Source organism: Primulina huaijiensis, chromosome 15 (assembly GCF_012295235.1).
Source record: "Primulina huaijiensis isolate GDHJ02 chromosome 15, ASM1229523v2, whole genome shotgun sequence".
NCBI lineage: Eukaryota > Viridiplantae > Streptophyta > Magnoliopsida > Lamiales > Gesneriaceae > Primulina > Primulina huaijiensis.
This window is the reverse complement of record NC_133320.1, coordinates 22,330,834-22,348,751: the sequence shown is the minus strand read 5'-3', so window position 1 is coordinate 22,348,751 and position 17,918 is coordinate 22,330,834. Positions and strand designations below refer to the sequence as shown.

The 17,918-nt window shown below is 36.7% G+C and overlaps 3 protein-coding genes and 1 pseudogene across 6 annotated transcripts; 3 read left to right on the top strand and 1 right to left on the bottom strand.

Annotated features, from left to right (window-relative positions):
* Positions 1-657: 657 nt before the first annotated feature.
* Positions 658-4,597, top strand: LOC140958317 (U11/U12 small nuclear ribonucleoprotein 48 kDa protein-like). 2 transcript variants are annotated; one of them, XR_012171767.1, is made up of 5 exons: positions 658-2,005; positions 2,358-2,472; positions 2,849-2,956; positions 3,438-4,367; positions 4,439-4,597. XR_012171767.1 is itself a non-coding variant. In XM_073415732.1 (4 exons), exons 1-4 carry the CDS (start codon positions 723-725, stop codon positions 4,269-4,271), a joined length of 2,340 nt encoding a protein of 779 aa, XP_073271833.1. In that variant the 5' UTR covers positions 658-722; the 3' UTR covers positions 4,272-4,437. The 2 variants fall into 2 exon arrangements, 1 of the variants encoding a protein (XP_073271833.1); XM_073415732.1 differs by lacking the exon at positions 4,439-4,597 and having other exon boundaries at positions 3,438-4,437.
* Positions 4,598-6,404: 1,807 nt separating this feature from the next.
* LOC140959417 (probable receptor-like protein kinase At5g18500) lies at positions 6,405-9,672 on the top strand (annotated as a pseudogene).
* Positions 9,673-9,872: 200 nt separating this feature from the next.
* On the bottom strand, positions 9,873-12,834 carry LOC140958464 (uncharacterized). The gene is made up of 5 exons (XM_073415910.1): positions 12,396-12,834; positions 12,252-12,302; positions 10,875-11,008; positions 10,388-10,488; positions 9,873-10,308 (listed from the first exon to the last, which is right to left on the bottom strand). Exons 1-5 carry the CDS (start codon positions 12,747-12,749, stop codon positions 10,127-10,129), a joined length of 822 nt encoding a protein of 273 aa, XP_073272011.1. The 5' UTR covers positions 12,750-12,834; the 3' UTR covers positions 9,873-10,126.
* A 1,863-nt stretch (positions 12,835-14,697) lies between these two features.
* Positions 14,698-17,595, top strand: LOC140958960 (probable UDP-arabinopyranose mutase 5). Of its 3 annotated transcripts, XM_073416613.1 has the most exons (3): positions 14,698-14,894; positions 16,000-16,106; positions 16,318-17,595. In XM_073416613.1, the coding sequence occupies exons 1-3, from the start codon at positions 14,781-14,783 to the stop codon at positions 17,366-17,368; spliced, it is 1,272 nt and encodes a 423-aa protein (XP_073272714.1). In that variant the 5' UTR covers positions 14,698-14,780; the 3' UTR covers positions 17,369-17,595. The 3 variants fall into 3 exon arrangements, with proteins under 3 accessions (XP_073272714.1, XP_073272712.1, XP_073272713.1); XM_073416611.1 differs by lacking the exon at positions 16,000-16,106 and having other exon boundaries at positions 16,177-17,595; XM_073416612.1 differs by lacking the exon at positions 14,698-14,894 and having other exon boundaries at positions 16,000-16,102; positions 16,177-17,595.
* The last annotated feature ends 323 nt before the right edge of the window (positions 17,596-17,918 follow it).

The window sequence follows — 17,918 nt, the reverse complement described above, 5'->3', positions numbered from 1 at the left end:
CTATAAGTTGATAATACGCATTGGTTGCACAATTTTGATATTTTTCATCACATCCAATGTGTGAGTATCACCTTATAGGTGGACACGATAAATGAGTAACATATCAAAATTTTATATATTAATGCACTGACAGACGCGTTGTGTGCTTGTATAATATTTTTTATAATTCATTTAGTTTATATTTAAATGAGAATCAAAATGTAATTATAAGAAATAATGATGGATTACGCTGCATTTTGATATATGAATTAAAAAAAATAAAGAGGAAAAAAGATCTAAATAGAAATTGATCGTACAACTTGATGTTTAAGAAACAAACTCTCCCCGCTAACTTTTCATGTGACTTGCAATATAGCTTTAAAACTTTATTAATATACATAATTATTATATAGACAATGAAACTAAAAGTGAGTTAATGTCTCAAACTATATATATATCATGACATCAAAATTATTTAATCTAAATATATCAAATATTATATATAATTATTAAAATATATCATGACATCAAAAATTATTTAATCTAAATATATCAAATTTAATATATAGTATAGAAAACAACCAACAATTTACAACGGAGGCACTGCAGGCCCAACCATTTATTTGGACACAACCTTTTGTTAAACAAAGGCCCGATTTTCCAAGCCCTATTAAAAAATTCAGTTTCTCTATTTTACTTGTACTTAATTTTCCCGGCTGTATGCATGCGAAACATTCTCCGGCATGAACCCGCCGCCGCAGGCTACGGCCCTTCCTCCACTGCCGCCGCTCACCCAGTCTCACGTACACAACCCAAAACCCTCCCTGTCCACAGCTCTCTCCACACTCACCTCCCTTATCGACCTCTCCACAACTACCCTCCTCTCTGTCCCCACCACCCCCGCCTCCACCGACGCCCTCCTCCCTTGCCCATTCAATCCCACACACCACGTCCCTCCTTCATCCCTCTTCTCTCACTACCTCCGCTGCCCTTCCTCCGTCTCTCTTCCGCGCACCCTCCGCTACCCCGGCACCCTTAACGCACCGCCCTCCTCTGAATTTCATTTCCCAAGCAACTCATCTGAGCTCTGCTTCTCACTTGAAAGCTATTTCGATCATAATAGCCCTGTCAACAATTTCTTTTACCAGAGCTGTCCTGGCCCTGTTGTCCTGGTTAACAATGACCATTCCATTCCGCCGCCTCCATCGCTTACTTTGCCTAGGGTTTTGTATATCGAGTGTGCTAACTTCAATGAGGATTGCAAGGATGCACTAGCAGTTGGTTTATCGGTAGATGATATTGGGTTTCTTCCATCTGAGATATGGGCAATTCAGAATGAACTGCAAGGGTGGGCTGGTGGGGTTTTTCCGTCTACGTACTCTTTTAGAGTTTTGCGTGCCATTCTGAGGCTGCAAGGTTGTATGTTGTTGCGTTTACATGATTGGGTTGTTGTAAATTCTCCTAAATATGGCGTGATAATTGATTTTTACATGCGAGATCATATGATTTGGTTGGTTAAGTTTTGTTTGAAGGCGATCATGAGGGAAGCTTTTGGGTTGGCAGGGTTTCTGTTTAGTGATGTAGAAATTATATCTGAGGACGAGTCATTGGGTTTGGGTAACCAGAGATACGAGTGCCCGGTTTTGTTTAATGTGTTAATGTGGTTAGCTTCACAGTTTGGTATATTGTATGGTGAAGCAAGTGGGAAATTTTTCACCCTTGATGTGTTTAAAGAATGTATAATGGAGTCTTCCTCGAATGCTTCATTATTTCCTGTTGAGGGAAAAGATGCCGACTCTGGTGACTTGTACAGAGTTGAGGTTGAAATTGAAGAGCAAACACGAGGTAATATGCCAATGGATAACGGGAAGAGGAATGATAGAGATAGCATCAGTTGCACTGTTGGCAGCAGTATGATTTTTATCTCACAGGTCGCAGCAGCTGTGGCTGCATTGCTTGAGCGCTCCATGGTTGAGGGCAACATTAGGGCATTACGCTGTTCACAACCATTATCTGCGTACCAACGGTATACATCATGCTGTACTCATTTACATGCCTTATTGAAATGCCCTGCTGTTTTTCTCAAATAGAGAGAATTTATCACTATTAGATGCGAGATCTTCCGTTGGTTTATATACTATCTTGTAGCTTCAATTTCTCCCGCATTCCCAATTATAAGATTCAGATTCTTTGTGTTTAATTTTATCATCGAATTTTCTTTGCCTAGGTGAATTATATGAGTGCTTTGTTGTATCTGTCTATTAGATTTCCGGTAGCTGCCACACTTTCCACACCTTGTTCTTTTTTGGTCCTTTTATTTTCTTTTAGGAGTTTATAATGTTCAAAACAAGCATCTTAGTTATCTACTTCCTTCTCAGCAACATGGAGCATGCATATGTGTCCAAGATAGCTGATGAAGAACGGCAACGACGATCGGACTACAGACCTATAATTGAGCATGATGGGCTTCTTTGGCAGCGATCACGCAATCAGGTTACTGATTATATTTATAGAAACATGTGATGAACATTTAAGAGGTTATAGATACAATACTGATTTCGATGTTATTGTACGATTAAGAATGTTGATGTATGAAACTTAGTAGAAAGTCAAGTGAGGTGTGTTTTAATGTGAGATGACCAGCTCCTGTACGGTTAGTTACAAAAGTTTTCAGGGGTTCTGTTGTTCGTGTGTGTCTATTTTTATTCTATGCAATCAGATGGTTGATATGAGTATGATGGTTGTAATATTTATGATACCGTTTGCAGGATGTCGCAACTTGCAAGACATTTGTATCTTTTGATAAATACTCATAAGTTTCTATTTATTAATGTCCTATCATATGTTCACTACATCTATGATATTCTAGGATGCAAATAAAATCAAGACAAGGGAGGAGTTATTAGCTGAGGAAAGAGATTACAAACGCAGAAGGATGTCTTATCGCGGCAAGAAATTAAAGCGAAATACTACAGAGGTACGGATTTTTATGTTTCATTTTCTTCGTTATTTTTTAAACTTTACTCCTCTCCTCTTGTTCATTGTGCCATTTGATGTGACACAAACTTTTGTATGAGAGTTGGGATGGTGAATTTTGGTTTTCGCATTTTTGTCCTCGACATGGTGGTATCATCACTGTGTTAAAGAAGTTTACTTTTGGGAAAAAAAATCCATCTTGACTAATTGGCTTGGCTGAATGCTTTGCAACCGTGCAATGCCAGAACTACATGAGATACTAAAATCACACCATGTACATTATCACCTTTTTCTGGGCAGAGGTGAGAGAGGGAAAGATGCCTGCTATTTCACCCCCAATTTTTTATGTCAGCAATTTATTTATTTTTACTACTCGCTTGAGTTTATATTTCCTTTCAATTTGATGTTCTGATCAATAAATCACTGTATTTAGAACAACTTGAACTAAAATTTTATCCTCCCTCCCTCGTGTTGGCTTAAAGGTCATAAGGGATATTATAGAGGAATATATGGAGGAAATCAAGCAAGCTGGAGGGATTGATAGCCTGTCAAAGACAGCTGAAGAGGCAGATATATCTGCATCTGAATATTCATATAGACATGAGAGTGCTTCTGTTGTTTCTGGATTAAGAAATCATCAGATGACAAAAGATTATGAAGATCAGTCACATGATAACAGACACGAGTTCCACTCTCGTCATGATTCAGAGGACTTCATGGATGGGGTTCTGGCTCAAAGACGAGATTCCAGTTGGCATAGCAGCTTACGAGATTTCAATGGAAATACTGAGAGGGTTGGACATGGTAGAGATGATAACTCAAGAAGCCGGGAGGAAAGACATGGTAGGAGTCAATCGCGAGAACAGATGGATAGTGGAAAAAGGACTGATAATGTCGAAATCTTTGAAGAATGTTATTCCACAAGATCACGCCAAAGTAGAACACCACATGAACGAAACAGTCATAAAAAAGAGAGAGGTGAGGGTGACCAAAGCAGTCGCAAAAGAGAGGGATATGAAGAAAATAGGGAGTATAGGGATAGAGGGAAAAGCAAAACAAGCAGAGATCGTAGAGATAGAGAAAAAGACACAGATGTGTATCGGGACAGAGGGAGAAGCAAAAGAAACCAAGATCGTAGAGATAGAGAGGAAGACAACAGCGGGCATTGGGACAGAGGCAAAAGCAAAATAAACAGGGGTCTCAGAGATGTAAATGAAGACATTGGTGAGCACAGGAATAGATGGAGAAGCAGAACCGACAAGAATATTCAGTTAGAGGACAGATACGATCCTGTGCAGAATTATGATGACCTGTGATTATGGTTGGTCAAGTCGGTGATGTCATCTCCATTTATGAAAATTTTCATTGCTGTTCGCGCTCTGACTGCCGCAAGTGTATTTGTTTAGAATGAGGTAAATTTTCTTGAAATGTTTTCCTATTGCTCTACTTCTGTGAGATCAATATTAAGTAAGTTTCCCTTTAGCTTCATCAAGTGAACAAACAAGCAGTCACGCGGGTGTCGCAATTTATCCACCACCAGTATCCTTCTCTGTATCCTTCTTGAATTATTATCGGATCTTTGGCTCTATCTTTCTCATTTGAGTTGTTTACTTCCCATTTCTATGCGGTATTTGCTGTTTCACTGAAAAAACAACCTGTATATAACTAACTATTTGCATGTGCTTTTTCGGTTATAATTAGTGTGTCGAACACTCTCAAATGCTGAGCACAAACTTTAGGAATGCTAAATCACACTGGGTTATGAGATAAAAGTTCGATGACATTTTGTTTCATGATTCCCAAGTGGGAAACTCAAGGTATCCGCAACAAAGAATATGTTAACTGTGTGATTATTTAGTCCGTCGCATGTCAGTATGCTGAGCATGGCAACATTAATTCTCTGGGGAGTCACCTGCTTGAAGGCGCTTTTTGCTGTTTAGATGCCCAATCTAAGGGTCTAGTTTTCCTTCCAAGATAACATAAATTTTACTGGTCATGACGTTTTCTGTGTGCTCTTATTTTTATGTTGGCCTTTTCGAAGGGAATTTGGCTGTTTCTCAGCTGCTGAATTGATTCTGTCTCATGGTTTTGAGGTTGATTCTTGCTTGCCTTTGGATTGTTTGCGGAGTCCAGAAGTTCTCATGAGACCACTTGATGTTCTGCGGTTTACAGAGATTTCAATTTTGATCCTCTCCATATTTATTTGTATGTTTCTTTTCTGTTTTTGGTCTTTTGTTGTGTCCTTTCACCTCTTTCGCAAACATGAGAACAGAGCTAATATCTGTCGTCTATTTTGTTATTATTATTTTGTGTATGAAAGTGAAAATTTATAACCCGTGAAAATGGTAACCAACATTGTCCGCTCAACGGACAATGTAAATATGTCATGTATTTAGTTATTTTATTTATTATAAAATTACTCAATTATTTTTTGGAGGGAGAAAATTGTAATTGCATAGGAAATCTAAAAAGGGTAGCGAAAATTGACTTCTGGGAAAAGAACTAAAAATAAAAGAGATGTTTTCGGGATTTTTAATTGGAAAATAAAATATTTTTTTAGAAATATAATCGATCATGTTGCGAGACTTTGTCAAAAACTTTTAACGAAGTACATGGAAATCTTCCTTGGCATCCTAATTTAGTATTCAGATTACATCTTATGTAAAACAATAACTTGACCACAGAGTTTGGTTCCTCAACATGGACCAACCGCAGCTTAGACAGAACTATACATATCACTTTGCATTTGATTTGATTGCACAAACTAAAATAATGATTAATTTTAAGCACGTTTTTGGCTGTCAAAATTGCATCTTTGGGAACGTCACTTCACGAATTTTCTTGAACTAAACACGCATACTTTCTCCATTCACGCATGTGCGCATTATAAAAGGCTTTGTGCCAAGTTCGAGGGCATCCATGAATGTAGTCGGGTTTTCATGCGATAGTACATCCATGGCCAAGAAATGTTGATTGTATTAGGGGTGACTATTACTAAGCAATAAAATAATAGATAAGATTATCCAACTTCGATTTTAATGAGGAAAATGTCTTGTATAAATGTGTATCCTTTGCATGTTTTCTGCCAAAAAAAAGATACTGGTTTTTGAAAAGACAGCCGCAAACATTGAAAATCCGTGACGAACTTCTCGTGCTAAATCGAATTAGTAAAGAAGGAAAATGAAAGAAAGATTTCTGAGATTTAATCTTCTTTTTGTTATGCTCACAACTCTCTTCTAATGTTCAAAGTTTTTCATTGCCCTCTACAGGAAGTCCAGGTTTATAATGTTTTCTCCTTCTTGTGATTTTTTATGATCTTTTTTGGTGTCATTTATGTACTTCAAGCTAAAGGCTTCCTCAATTTGCTAATTATCAAAATACATTTATAATAATCTAACGAAAAAACTATTTTCAAGAATCAAGTACTTGCCTTCAATTTTCTTGATCGTATGCACTTGTGTCATGCAGTTTGTGGGTTAAATTTCTCTGCATTCCCTTACCAACCGATCGGAGGGTGCACTCAAGTACAAAAACAACTCGAAGACTGGAACGGGCTCTTTCCCAAATCAACCTGCTGTCGAAACGCCTCCTTGTTTTTCTGCATGCCTTAGCCTTTCAAGCCCTTAAAAATCCAAAAGGAGATACCTACATTGCTAAAGATCGCTGGAACGACTGCTCTGGACCGTTTACTCTACAGCCAAACGTGTCGGCTCACAACTGTGGATTTGAGCACTTCCACAGAGGAAGTGGCCAATGCTCTACACTTCAGTCGTCAAATATTAAACAAATGTTACAGGAAAATGTTCCCTTTTCAGCTCTTCCTCATTTGATTATGCTTGTGGCAACTGCACCTCTGCAATATCAAAAGAAACCAATTCGTTGTTAGATTACTTGAAGGTTGATAAAAGTGATCATAGAGAAAAGGCTACCTGTCTAGTTGCTGTAATTGCCTCAGTGATAGCTGAGAAAATGAATGGTTCCTTTGAGATTGGTGATTTCAATAGATGCTTGCCTGCTTTGGTCGAACCAGGTGAAATGAGCATCATGTTTCCGCACTCTTGAATCTTAACCGATAACTATTTGTTTTCTGATTTTATTTTCAAGCATATGTGTATTTTCATTGAGGGATAGAACTAGAAATTCAGGGGCGACTTCTGTCTTGTTGTGTGGTAATCCCTTAGTTGCCGATCTGAAATTTCCTCATTTGCTTATGTGCAGAACAAGTGAATTGCATCAGACGCAACTGTAAGTCAAACTTCGTTTCATAGTCACCTCTTGGCTCTTGCTGCAGTAAAAGATATGAACATTTAAGTTTAAAAAAACTAATCTTACCCTTCCTCAAAATGTCATCAGATAATCTGGCAGAAGCTCTCTTAGCAATACTATTAATGACGGGTGGGCTATCAACCATAATCACATTAATAAAATACTTGATGCGAAATCGAAAAAAAAGAGATGAAACATCTCAAGGACAATGGCCTCACTGCCTCTTGCTCAGCACTCTACAGATTCTCAAAAATGGAGATTGATAATGCGATTAACTTTTTCCCCGAAAAGAAGTACCTAGGGAGAGGTAGTGCAGGGCAAGTTTACAAGGGCATGATACCGAGTGGACAACCAGTGGCAATCACGTAGTTATATCAAACAAATACCTCAGATTCTTTCGTTAGAGAAATCGAAGGCCTTTCGAGAGTCAGGCATGCGAACCTTGCATGTCTCTTCGGTTGCTGCTTTGAAGATGGGAAACAGTATCTAGTCTATGAATATTGCTCCAAAGGAAATCTTGCTGAACATCTCTTGAGTATGTATACGCTATAATATTTTGAATATTTCATACGAACTTCTGTGGAAAATACAGATGCGTGATCATTTCTATATGATTAGCAGGGAAAGATGGCGAGCTAACATGGGAATTAAGAGTTAAAATCTTGAGAGATTGTGTGTTTGCTCTTAAATATCTGCATCACCATGTAGATGGTTGCATCGTTCACAGAGACATCAAGGTAATACACAAAATATTTAGATATCTGAGCACAAGACGCAAAGTCTATCAAGAAGATGTGTCTGAATTGGTCTGCTCTCCAAATGACCTTGGTTTTTCTTTATCTGATTTTTCTCAATATTTTTCATTTCTCCCTGCCATTTGGAGCTAACAAACATTCTTCTGACTCAAAAAATGGAACCAAAGCTTTCGGATTTCGGATTGGCAAAAATGATTGGAATGGAAGAAAGTAAAGTATTTACAGATGTTCGGGGAACAATAGGTTACATGGATCCTGAATACATGATTAATGCCAATCTGACTTGTGCTAGTGGATATATATAGTTTTTGGTATGGTCATGCTTCAACTTTTATCCGGGCAACGAGTAATAGAGCTAGACCTGAATGCAAGAGATCAACTAATTTGAAAGGTAGCTGTTATCAACACTCAGCTAGTTGCACATCCGTGAACATGCACACACAAGCCTTGATTTCTTGGTGATTCATCAAACGCCCTAGTGGCAAATGCCCAGGATTGAGTCTCCCCCTCCCTCTAGCACGAAAATTGAATCATGCATCTGCTGTTTCCTAGTATGTTCTCCATCGGTCCTATTAACATATTCCACAGTCCAATGTTGGTTGAGGTATTCTACACACACGAGAAAAATTCGCTTATATACTGTCCATGCATCTTTCACAATGTGTGTAAACTAATAAGCTTAGAAAGGCAATGATTCTCAAAAACTTTTTCCAGGCAAAGGACGTGGACATGACAAGGCGACCATTGACAGATTTTCAGGATCCATGCATGAATGGAGATATTATCACCATAGATTTCGAATCCATACTGCAGATAGCAGTGCTCTGTGTAGCCAATTCCCGCTTTGGCCGCCCCACGATCATTGTGGTTTGTGAAGAGTTGGACAAAGCTTACAAAAACAAAATGGCTGAAATGGTTGGTGCAATCCTAATATACTGCATTTTCCAGTCGTGTGCACACACACACATGCATTTCAAATCTTAACAACTAAATAGTTATAATATGTCTGGTTCACTTGAGGGCAGCGAGAAGGGACAAGAACTTGATAGAAGCCACACCCCCAAAATCTCCCGAAGTGATGCAAGTGTTCTTGATTGCAAATACAGGAATTTATTGATTTTCATTTGAACATAGTTCTTACAAATATGGTCTTGGACTGGACATCTGATACACATGCAAGGGGTGCAAGGAAATAAAGAAACGAGAAGGGAATGAAGGTTGAACATTGATACAAGAAAGGAAGAGGCCAAAATTAATCAAGGCCAAAGAAATAGAAGAGTGACGAAGAATTAGAGGATTATATCATTACTTGTAAATAGACAATAACTCATAAATAAAAGATAGGCAGCATAAGAAGTCAGTCGAGGGTAATTACGAAGAAGACTATAAAAGGAGTAGGGGAAGAAAGGAGCGTATTGGTACTTGTATTTTCATACTTTGTTCTTGAATAAAGTTCTCAGATTTCCTCTCTTCTCTTGTTCCCTTCATCTCCATTCTATATTCTTAGGAGATTGACCATCTCGAATTGGCTCCCTAAAGTCGAAAATCCTGTAAAATTTGGAGTCAAAGGACCTGATCATAAGGATATGATGTTATCAGCACTAACATTGAGCTTAATCAAGATCCTATAAAAAAACATTCGAATTCAAATCCGAAATTTGTTACAAAAATTCTAATGATAAAATGCCGAATTGAACCTTGAATAATTTATCAGATTCTGTTCGTTTTTATGTAATATTTTATCATAGATAGAAATATCATAAGGAATAAGGATACTTATACCTCAAAAATTATTTTCACATAATCATCAGCCAGTTTGGGCATTGAGTCATCACTAGCAAATTTTAATTTCTCTAAAAAAAAGATTTAATATTGAATCAATAAAAGAAAACAAACTAAAAGAAATTAAAAAATCAAATTAGAGATGGCTGACTAAATTCAGCAACATAAACAGATTTAAATACAGCTTCCCTATTCAATTCAGAAAAAATGACAAATATAAGATATATACATGAATACGCATTGCACGTGAGTCGAGAACTTGCAGATGTTTTCCAGTGCTTATATCTAGCGCGTTGAGCATTGTACCAGCATTACTCATTCGCGTCAGTATATCTAATTCACCTTTTTCATTTTTTCCCAAAAATGTCTCAGCTTTCTATCCTGTTCACGGGGTTGTCATCTTCGCCGGCTGAGTTAAGCTCGCCTCGTGAGATGATATTCAATATTGTTTTTGTGGCTTGGCTGACAGCACGAGACGTTTTCTTCGCAGCACCAGAAACCATTGGTTGCAGTGAGATGATTGGCAGTCTAGCCCTCTCCTGGATCATGGCTTTTCCAAAAAAGAGTGCAATCATTTTTTCCATTTGGAGGAAAAAACTATAAATAGAAGCCGAAAATGAATAGCTTACACATAGTCTGTTGGTGAGCAATAGAACCTATTTTTCGAACTCCGGCTTCTGCTGCTTGAACAGCTTGAGTAGATTTTTTCACTCCGTCTGCTATTTCTTCGCTGGAATCAGAAAAAACATAATAAATTATCTTGAAATATCGAGATATGCATTTGAAAATGATACTACCATTAATAAACTCAGACACTGAAAAGGAAATTTTTCCAGTTGCGAGATCAATCAAAAGTTCTGCGGTTGCAGGATTGATTTTGCCATCCTAGTAAGCATGCATTTTTTTTACATAAAAATTCGAAATCCACAATATTAACTAGAATTCCTTGATTATTCCCAGACTAGTAAATCTAAATTTATGCTTGCTTTTAACTTTTCAATTTTTGGCGCAATTTGGAGAGGTACATTAGTTCTTAAGAAAACTTTATAATAGCTACTTGATTGTCTACAAGTACCAGAGACTTGACGTATACATGGTCGAAAAAAACTTATATACCTCATATCACTTAATTCTAGAATGAGATCACTAACTTCCATGCTTGACAGTCTGATCGCTGCCATTGTACCGGGGAGCTCCTCGTGAGCAGTATCGGCTAGTTTTGAAAGAGATATCGCTGCCCTTCGCATCGCCTACAACAGTAAAGGCGAAAATAAATCCCTAACCCAATGTCTAATATTTGATGTGGGGCAACCATAAATGAAAAGAAAACAAAAGAAGAAAGGAAAAAATAAAAATGATAAATTCACATGGTTGCATTCAAGATAAGCTATTTCATTTATAATCTCTAATGTTGCATTTGGATAAAATGATTTGATTTGGAGGAAATACTTTGAATTCTAATAATTTGAAATTCATAGATTTAAAATTTCAAATCCTTCCAAAATGGAAGGAAAATGCATCGACAAAATGAGGAATTTGAAATATCTACTTCAATTTTTTACCCAAACATAAATGATGAAGTGAAAATCCACTAATTTCAGATCCTTTAATCCAATCACAACCTTATAATAGATGTTTGATACATTCATTATTTTTCTTATTAGATTTAAGCATCTCAAAGCCAGAATTTCATCTATTCATTGTCTTCCATGCTCAACCACCTCAATGGCATTTGTGCCCCATAAAAACCCAAAAAAATCACATAACCCCTGTATAAATAAAATCAATAATCTTTCAAATACCCAATTTTAAAAAAGCAGGTTTTAAAATCCTTTCCACATGGGTGCTAAATGCAACCAATTGAACTATTGCCAATGATATGATTGTTTATTGCAGCAACGTGGCAAATTCTAATGAGAAAAGCTGAAAAACACAATCAATTATGTAGAAGAGTATAAACTAAAATTTTAGTCTCTCTCTCCCGTCGTATATCCAGAGTTTCGGACTGGCATCTGGAGAAGGTATTAAACAAGCTAGAGATTTTGACATTTGGGTTGCATTTGATTGAACGATATGAGTTCACATAGATCTCAAATGACTCCAATTCATCGTTGTGACTAAAACATAGGTATAACATGTAGGAAGGATTTGAAATTCAACAAATCCAAAGATATAAAAAGAATCTGAATCTTGGATTTAAAATGCCTTGATTTCAGATCCCTCCGTTCAAAGACAACCTTAAAACTTAAAATACACCAAAAGAAAGCTCATTAGATGCTAAAATTCAAAGGCGAAAGTAAGGTTATGCAGCCGTTTCCACGTAATTCATCAGCGAACATTTTCAACGGATGAAAATAACAAGTAATAGGCGTATATGTCGTGCCATAAGCTAAAAAAAATAGCTCAAAGCAAAAGACTGCGACCCCAAATGAGAAAAATGCATACCGAATTGTGTTCTGAAAGAAAAATTAAAGACATTGCTGCAATACTTACAAACAAAGTTGGTACGGCTGCAACAACAAGGCTAGCGAACGCAACACAAGTCTGCAAATAAAACGCTTTCAGGTTCGCATTAAACCATGTAGAAATCATTGATTATATCAGAAATCTTTTAACAGAAAAAAGTAACTTGATTACCGTGCCAGCGATGAAGACGAGGAGAAAAAAAACTTGGTCACTGAAGCCCAATTTAGGTGGTGGGATTAGATTAGCTAAAAAACTGGGATTTCTCACTTCAACCTTCAGCAATCCATCTCCAGGCTGAGAATCCGGTAATACTTCGAGGTGTTCGGTAGAGTCATTCGACGCCATCTTCGAATCGGTGTTCTCCAATGAGCACGAAACTCTGAGGCGTACTCTCGCTGGTTTGAACCTGAGCGCAAGGCTGAAAAGGCATCGCGAGCTTGTTGAATAAATTATCTTTTTGGTGTTGAAGCGGAGAGCCGACGGCGAATTGGCGGTGAGCAGCGCCGCCGGGGTTTTCATCTTCATTACTGAGTTACAGTAGCAAGGCTTTGAAAACAGAGACCAAATTAACTATATGCAGACTGAGAACTACTTTTGCTGCACGTTGTACAACAATTCTTGTTGGAACATAAGAAAAATTAATCTTTGGTTTGATTTCCAAACACGTTTTTATGTATGTTTTTTTTTTAAATAAAAATACCCAATATTTTGGAAATAAAACCACATATTAATTTTTTAAAGAAAAATATAGGTGAGTCTGTGCTATTGCTACATTAGAAGTATTTATCTCTCTATTTTAATATCATTATATCATGCTGAGTTCCTCGTATTTTTATGAAAATGAACATATATGTCGATGAAATTGGTTATTTTTGGAGCCACAGCCTATGTGGACTGTGTCAGCATTATATTATACTAGTATGTGGGGAACATATATTATTTGGAATTCGTAAATTTGAATGCAATTATGTTATGTTTAGATTGATAAATTTCAAATTCGTGAACCATAAATTTGAAATTCACTTATTTTATGTTTATACAATGTTCCATATTAGTTAAAATGAATTTCAAGTTCACTCAATAATATATGCATTTGAAATTCATTATACTTTTTTATAACAAATGTGTAAATAAATAAATATGAATTTAAGATTTTATCTAATGTTTCATTGTTAATATTAAAAATTTAATCAAAACACATGAATTTCAAATCCATCCATCCAAATACAATCTTATAGTTTTTTTATATGAGGATAATAGGATGTTGATTAAGATAATAAGAAGAAAATGTAAAAAGTTTTCAAATGAACAATTATGTTCTGGACATCCATCTAAAATTAGGGATGTCAATGGGTCCGGGTTTTACCCAGACCCACAATAGACCCACCCCATCTGGGGTGGGTTTGGGCATACTAAATGGGTCATGGGGCGGGTCTCGAGTCTAATTTTTCAGACTCATCTGGGTATGAGGCGGGTCATGGGTCCTATAATACCCGCCTCATACCCTCCCCATATATGTGGATATAAATTGATATGCTCGCGAAGATGGTTTGTGGGGTGAGGTGGAAGGTAAATAAATCACCGTTTTATTTTGTTACTGTACTTTCATTTTAATTTTGTTACTATACTTTCTCTCTTTAAATTACATTTTTTTACGGTTTTAAAGTACAATTTTATTTTTTCAATGTATTTTCTCTATTTAATTTTGTAGATAATTCTTCAAGTAATTTACCAACTTGTCATACCATTCTTGATGAAGAAAAAGATGATCATGAAGAATGTGTCTAAAATATTGCTTACTCGCTGATTTTACATTGATCTGTTTAAGTTCTGATGAGTTATTTTTGGGGATGACAAGACTCTTTTTGGAGCTAGTAACTTTTTTTAATGTAATTCATTACGTCGTGAAATTACTTTGTTTGTTATTATTAAGTGTGGTCGAAGACATGAATTAGTTTTCTATTGTGTTTTATTTAGACACTTTTTTGTTTCATAATTCAGTCATGTGATAAGAAGATTACAGTTTTCATTTAAAAAAAATTCGGGTCTAACGGGTCTCGCGGCTCTACATGACCCCATTTCGTATTTGGGGTGGGGTGGGTCCGAAGAATATTTAACCGAGGTGGGACGGGTAATGGGTCAAAGTTTTCTTCATGGGACGGGTCTTGGGTTTAGCCATACCCGCCCCATCGACATCTCTATCTAAAATTACCAAAGTGTTTATAGTAACACAAAAACTTTTTATTTGATGGTCTCACTTGTAAGACTCATCTTTTTTACGAGTCATTTATGAAAAATTATTATTTTTTGTATTAATAGTAAATAATATTTTTATATATAAAAATATTACTTTTATTATAAATATAAACAATATTGATATATCTCGTTCATTGATTAAATGTATATTGTCTGAAATTAATAATTAATAAAATGGTTATCTTAATCTATTTTGGTGATGGACACGTAGAGAAACCATGTCTAAAGAACGATACAACGAATAATAACAACTGGAGACAACGAGCAACAATAGGAGGAAAGAACGATTCATATAGATGAATGAGAACTCCGCCCACACTTGTCTCACTAGCCATTGACTCTGCGCTTAACAACTTCGCCCATATATCCGATATCTCTTTTCTACCTCGGCACATTCTTCTCGAGCTCTTCCTGGTATGAACCCTTAAAACTCCGTCTCGGTTTTTCTTTTGCTGGTTGTATTTGTGTGCAAGATTGTTTCTTGTTTGAACTTTTGCGTGCCCTTTGGACTGTTGTGAAACGGGTTTGTCTTGGTTTTTGCGATTGGTTTGTGTTTTGAAGCGATCCACTGATCTTCTGGATTTTAGGGTTTTTATACTGGTCTTTTTTCTGAATGATTTTGATCGGAGATTCGATCCGGCGGATTATATCGCATTGTTATCGGACCAAGTTGTGTGGATTTATGGATCAGACTTTACATTTTATGACCGCCCCTGTTGGTCTGCCCATATCTATTGTAGTATATGTCTTTGCTACAGTGATTGTTGATGCACCGGATATCCAAGTTTCATTGGTTTATCGCTAAGGAGATTTCTGATTTTTATTTATCTCATGATTTTGAGTGTTTGTCAGTTCTAACGAAAAACTATTTCCTTTAGAGTCGGTGGCTTTTTTCGAGAATTGAAAATCTCAGATTAATTGAGGAACGATGTTACTTCTTCAGTTGATGCCATAAATGTTGAGTTTCTGGTATAAGGCAACCCTCAATGTATAAGGGGTTGGGAAAATCTTAGATTGAGGTTGGATTGATGGATTTGATACGGGGAAGGATTTGACTACAATTTCTATTAATGTTGTTTAATGTGATGCTATAATGTGGATTTGAAATTCACTTGAATTTGCCCATCAAAACACAATCTTATTGAATTTGCCTTGTTTTATTGAATATAGGTTTTGTCACATGTTACGTGCTGAAGTTTTTCTCACTTTGTTTAGTTCTATTGATTGAATGATAAGCATCTTGTGTAATTGATTCTCCTCAACTTCGTTTGAAGTTTGAACTTCATTTTTTTCTCATTTTGTCTTGTCACATATTTGCAAACTTTTTAAGTGCATCAGTTGTCTTATAGCCTCAGAATAGAAGAATTTGACTTCTAAAAAAGCAAAAGATCGAAGGAAGCATATTTTTTTGTCTGATCCCTGTTTTATTGGTTTGACGGCTGAAATAACTTGCGCTCATTGTTGCTTATTTGCAATTATTTTCTATGCACATTCATGTGCAAACTTCTTTGATTGTTAGAGAACATTGAAATCTGGGAAACTGAACACTGGCAAAGAAGAAATTCTCTCTGTCATTGATGCTCTTAATATTCAACATATTCCTGTTCCTGTTTTTCCTACCCGTGAGTCATTTGGCAATAATTGTTTTTTCTGAGTTTTAACTTGATCTCCTTTGTGACTTTCAAATTCGTGTCAGGGTGCTCTGGGAAATTTTGATACTGTTGACATCGAGTCCTTGTGCAGCAATAAGTGGAAGCCAAACACTAGCCCTTATTAGGAAGACGAATCTGCTCTCGTTTCGATTTACCTTGGTTATTGAAATAATGTCTCAAATTAGCATTACAGATGACGAGGTGGATATTGTGGTAGGCGCCCTTCAGCCAGATCTTACATCATTCATGGAAGAGTGGAGCCCAATTTTCTCCCGCTTCCACCTTATAATTGTCAAAGATCCTGAACTTAAAGAGGACCTTAAAATCCCAGATGGATTTAACATGGATCTCTACACAAAGCCCGACATAGATCGTGTTGTGGGTTCTTCATCAAGTGCAATTTCTTTTTCTGGATACTCTTGTCGGTATTTTGGCTATCTTATGTCTCGTAAAAAGTATGTAATCTGTATTGATGATGACTGTATTCCTGCTAGAGATAGCAATGGGTATATAATTGATGCTGTCTCCCAGCATATTACTAACCTCGCAACTCCCGCTACTCCATTTTTCTTCAATACTCTGTATGACCCTTTCCGTGAGGGAACTGATTTTGTTCGAGGCTACCCTTTTAGCTTAAGAAATGGGGTGGACTGCGGCCTTTCCTGTGGATTGTGGCTCAATCTAGCAGACTATGATGCTCCCACTCAAGTCCTAAAGCCAGATCTGAGAAATGTGAGGTATGTCGATGCGGTTCTTACCATACCATTAAGAACCATGATGCCCGTTAGTGGAATCAACATAGGTGTCAATAGTGAGTTGGTGGGACCAGCTATGCTTCCAGCTTTTCGGTTGGTGAAGGAAGGAAAGCTAAGGTGGGAAACGGTGGAAGACATATGGAGTGGGATGTGTGTTAAGGTAGTTTGTGATCACTTGAGGCTCGGCATGAAAAGCGGGCTTCCCTATGTGTGGAGAAAAGAACGAGGCGATGCTATCGAAAGTTTGAGAAAAGAGTGGGATGGAGTTAAGCTGATGGAAGATGTGGTTCCATTCTTTCAATCGGTAAGATTGTCTCAAGAGGCTGTTACAGCAGAAAATTGTGTAGCTGAGATTGCTGCGTCTGTAAAAGAAAAACTGGGACCAGTTAATCCGGTATTCGCTCGTGCTGCTGATACTATGGTGGAGTGGATGAAGATTTGGAAACGAGTGCGCGGATCCAGTAGAGTGCAAACCCAATAGTCTCAAGACACCCACTGGCTGGTGCCTGGTGATGATGCATAATTTTTTAATGTGTCTTTGAAATTTCTGTTTCATGCGAGGTTTTTACTCATTAAATACTTTAAAGTTATCCTTTCATTGTTTGATTTCTCGACAAGGCATTTTGGAGGGGATGGGAAAATAATATATATCTAATCATATGGAGTTTCAAATGTCATTTTTATAGATTTTGAAGCTTGTGTTTTTCATTTAACCTTTGGATCTGCTTCCATTCTCTAAACCTTTTCGTTGATATAGAAGAATTCTAAGGATCCCATAGGTACTTTATTTATGTGGAAATTTCATGAATTTGAAATTTTCGCCATTTCAATTGTGACTTGATGTGAATTATCAATCTGATATGTTTTAAATTCTCATAAAATAGATAATTCAAAAATCATATAAAAAAGGAAAAATTGTATTTTAATTCGATTATGTTATCAAATTTAGTTGTAAACTTGTAGTCCACAATTTTACGACACCAATGTGGCGTTGATGTGTATAGTCTCACGCAAGATAAAATTACAGTTGT

Bases quoted from the DNA above. Each gene is read 5' to 3' on its own strand.
- LOC140958317 (XM_073415732.1), top strand. From the start codon at position 723: ATGAACCCGCCGCCGCAGGCTACGGCCCTTCCTCCACTGCCGCCGCTC. The intron at 2,006-2,357 runs GTATACATCATG...CTTCCTTCTCAG, and splicing joins CCATTATCTGCGTACCAACG to CAACATGGAGCATGCATATG. The intron at 2,473-2,848 runs GTTACTGATTAT...ATGATATTCTAG, and splicing joins GGCAGCGATCACGCAATCAG to GATGCAAATAAAATCAAGAC.
- LOC140958464 (XM_073415910.1), bottom strand. From the start codon at position 12,749: ATGAAGATGAAAACCCCGGCGGCGCTGCTCACCGCCAATTCGCCGTCG. The intron at 11,009-12,251 runs GTAAGTATTGCA...TTACTGTTGTAG, and splicing joins CAGCCGTACCAACTTTGTTT to GCGATGCGAAGGGCAGCGAT. The intron at 10,489-10,874 runs GTATATAAGTTT...TTCTGATTCCAG, and splicing joins CTAGAATTAAGTGATATGAG to CGAAGAAATAGCAGACGGAG.
- LOC140958960 (XM_073416613.1), top strand. From the start codon at position 14,781: ATGAGAACTCCGCCCACACTTGTCTCACTAGCCATTGACTCTGCGCTT. The intron at 14,895-15,999 runs GTATGAACCCTT...TTTGATTGTTAG, and splicing joins TTCTTCTCGAGCTCTTCCTG to AGAACATTGAAATCTGGGAA. The intron at 16,107-16,317 runs GTCATTTGGCAA...GTCTCAAATTAG, and splicing joins CCTGTTTTTCCTACCCGTGA to CATTACAGATGACGAGGTGG.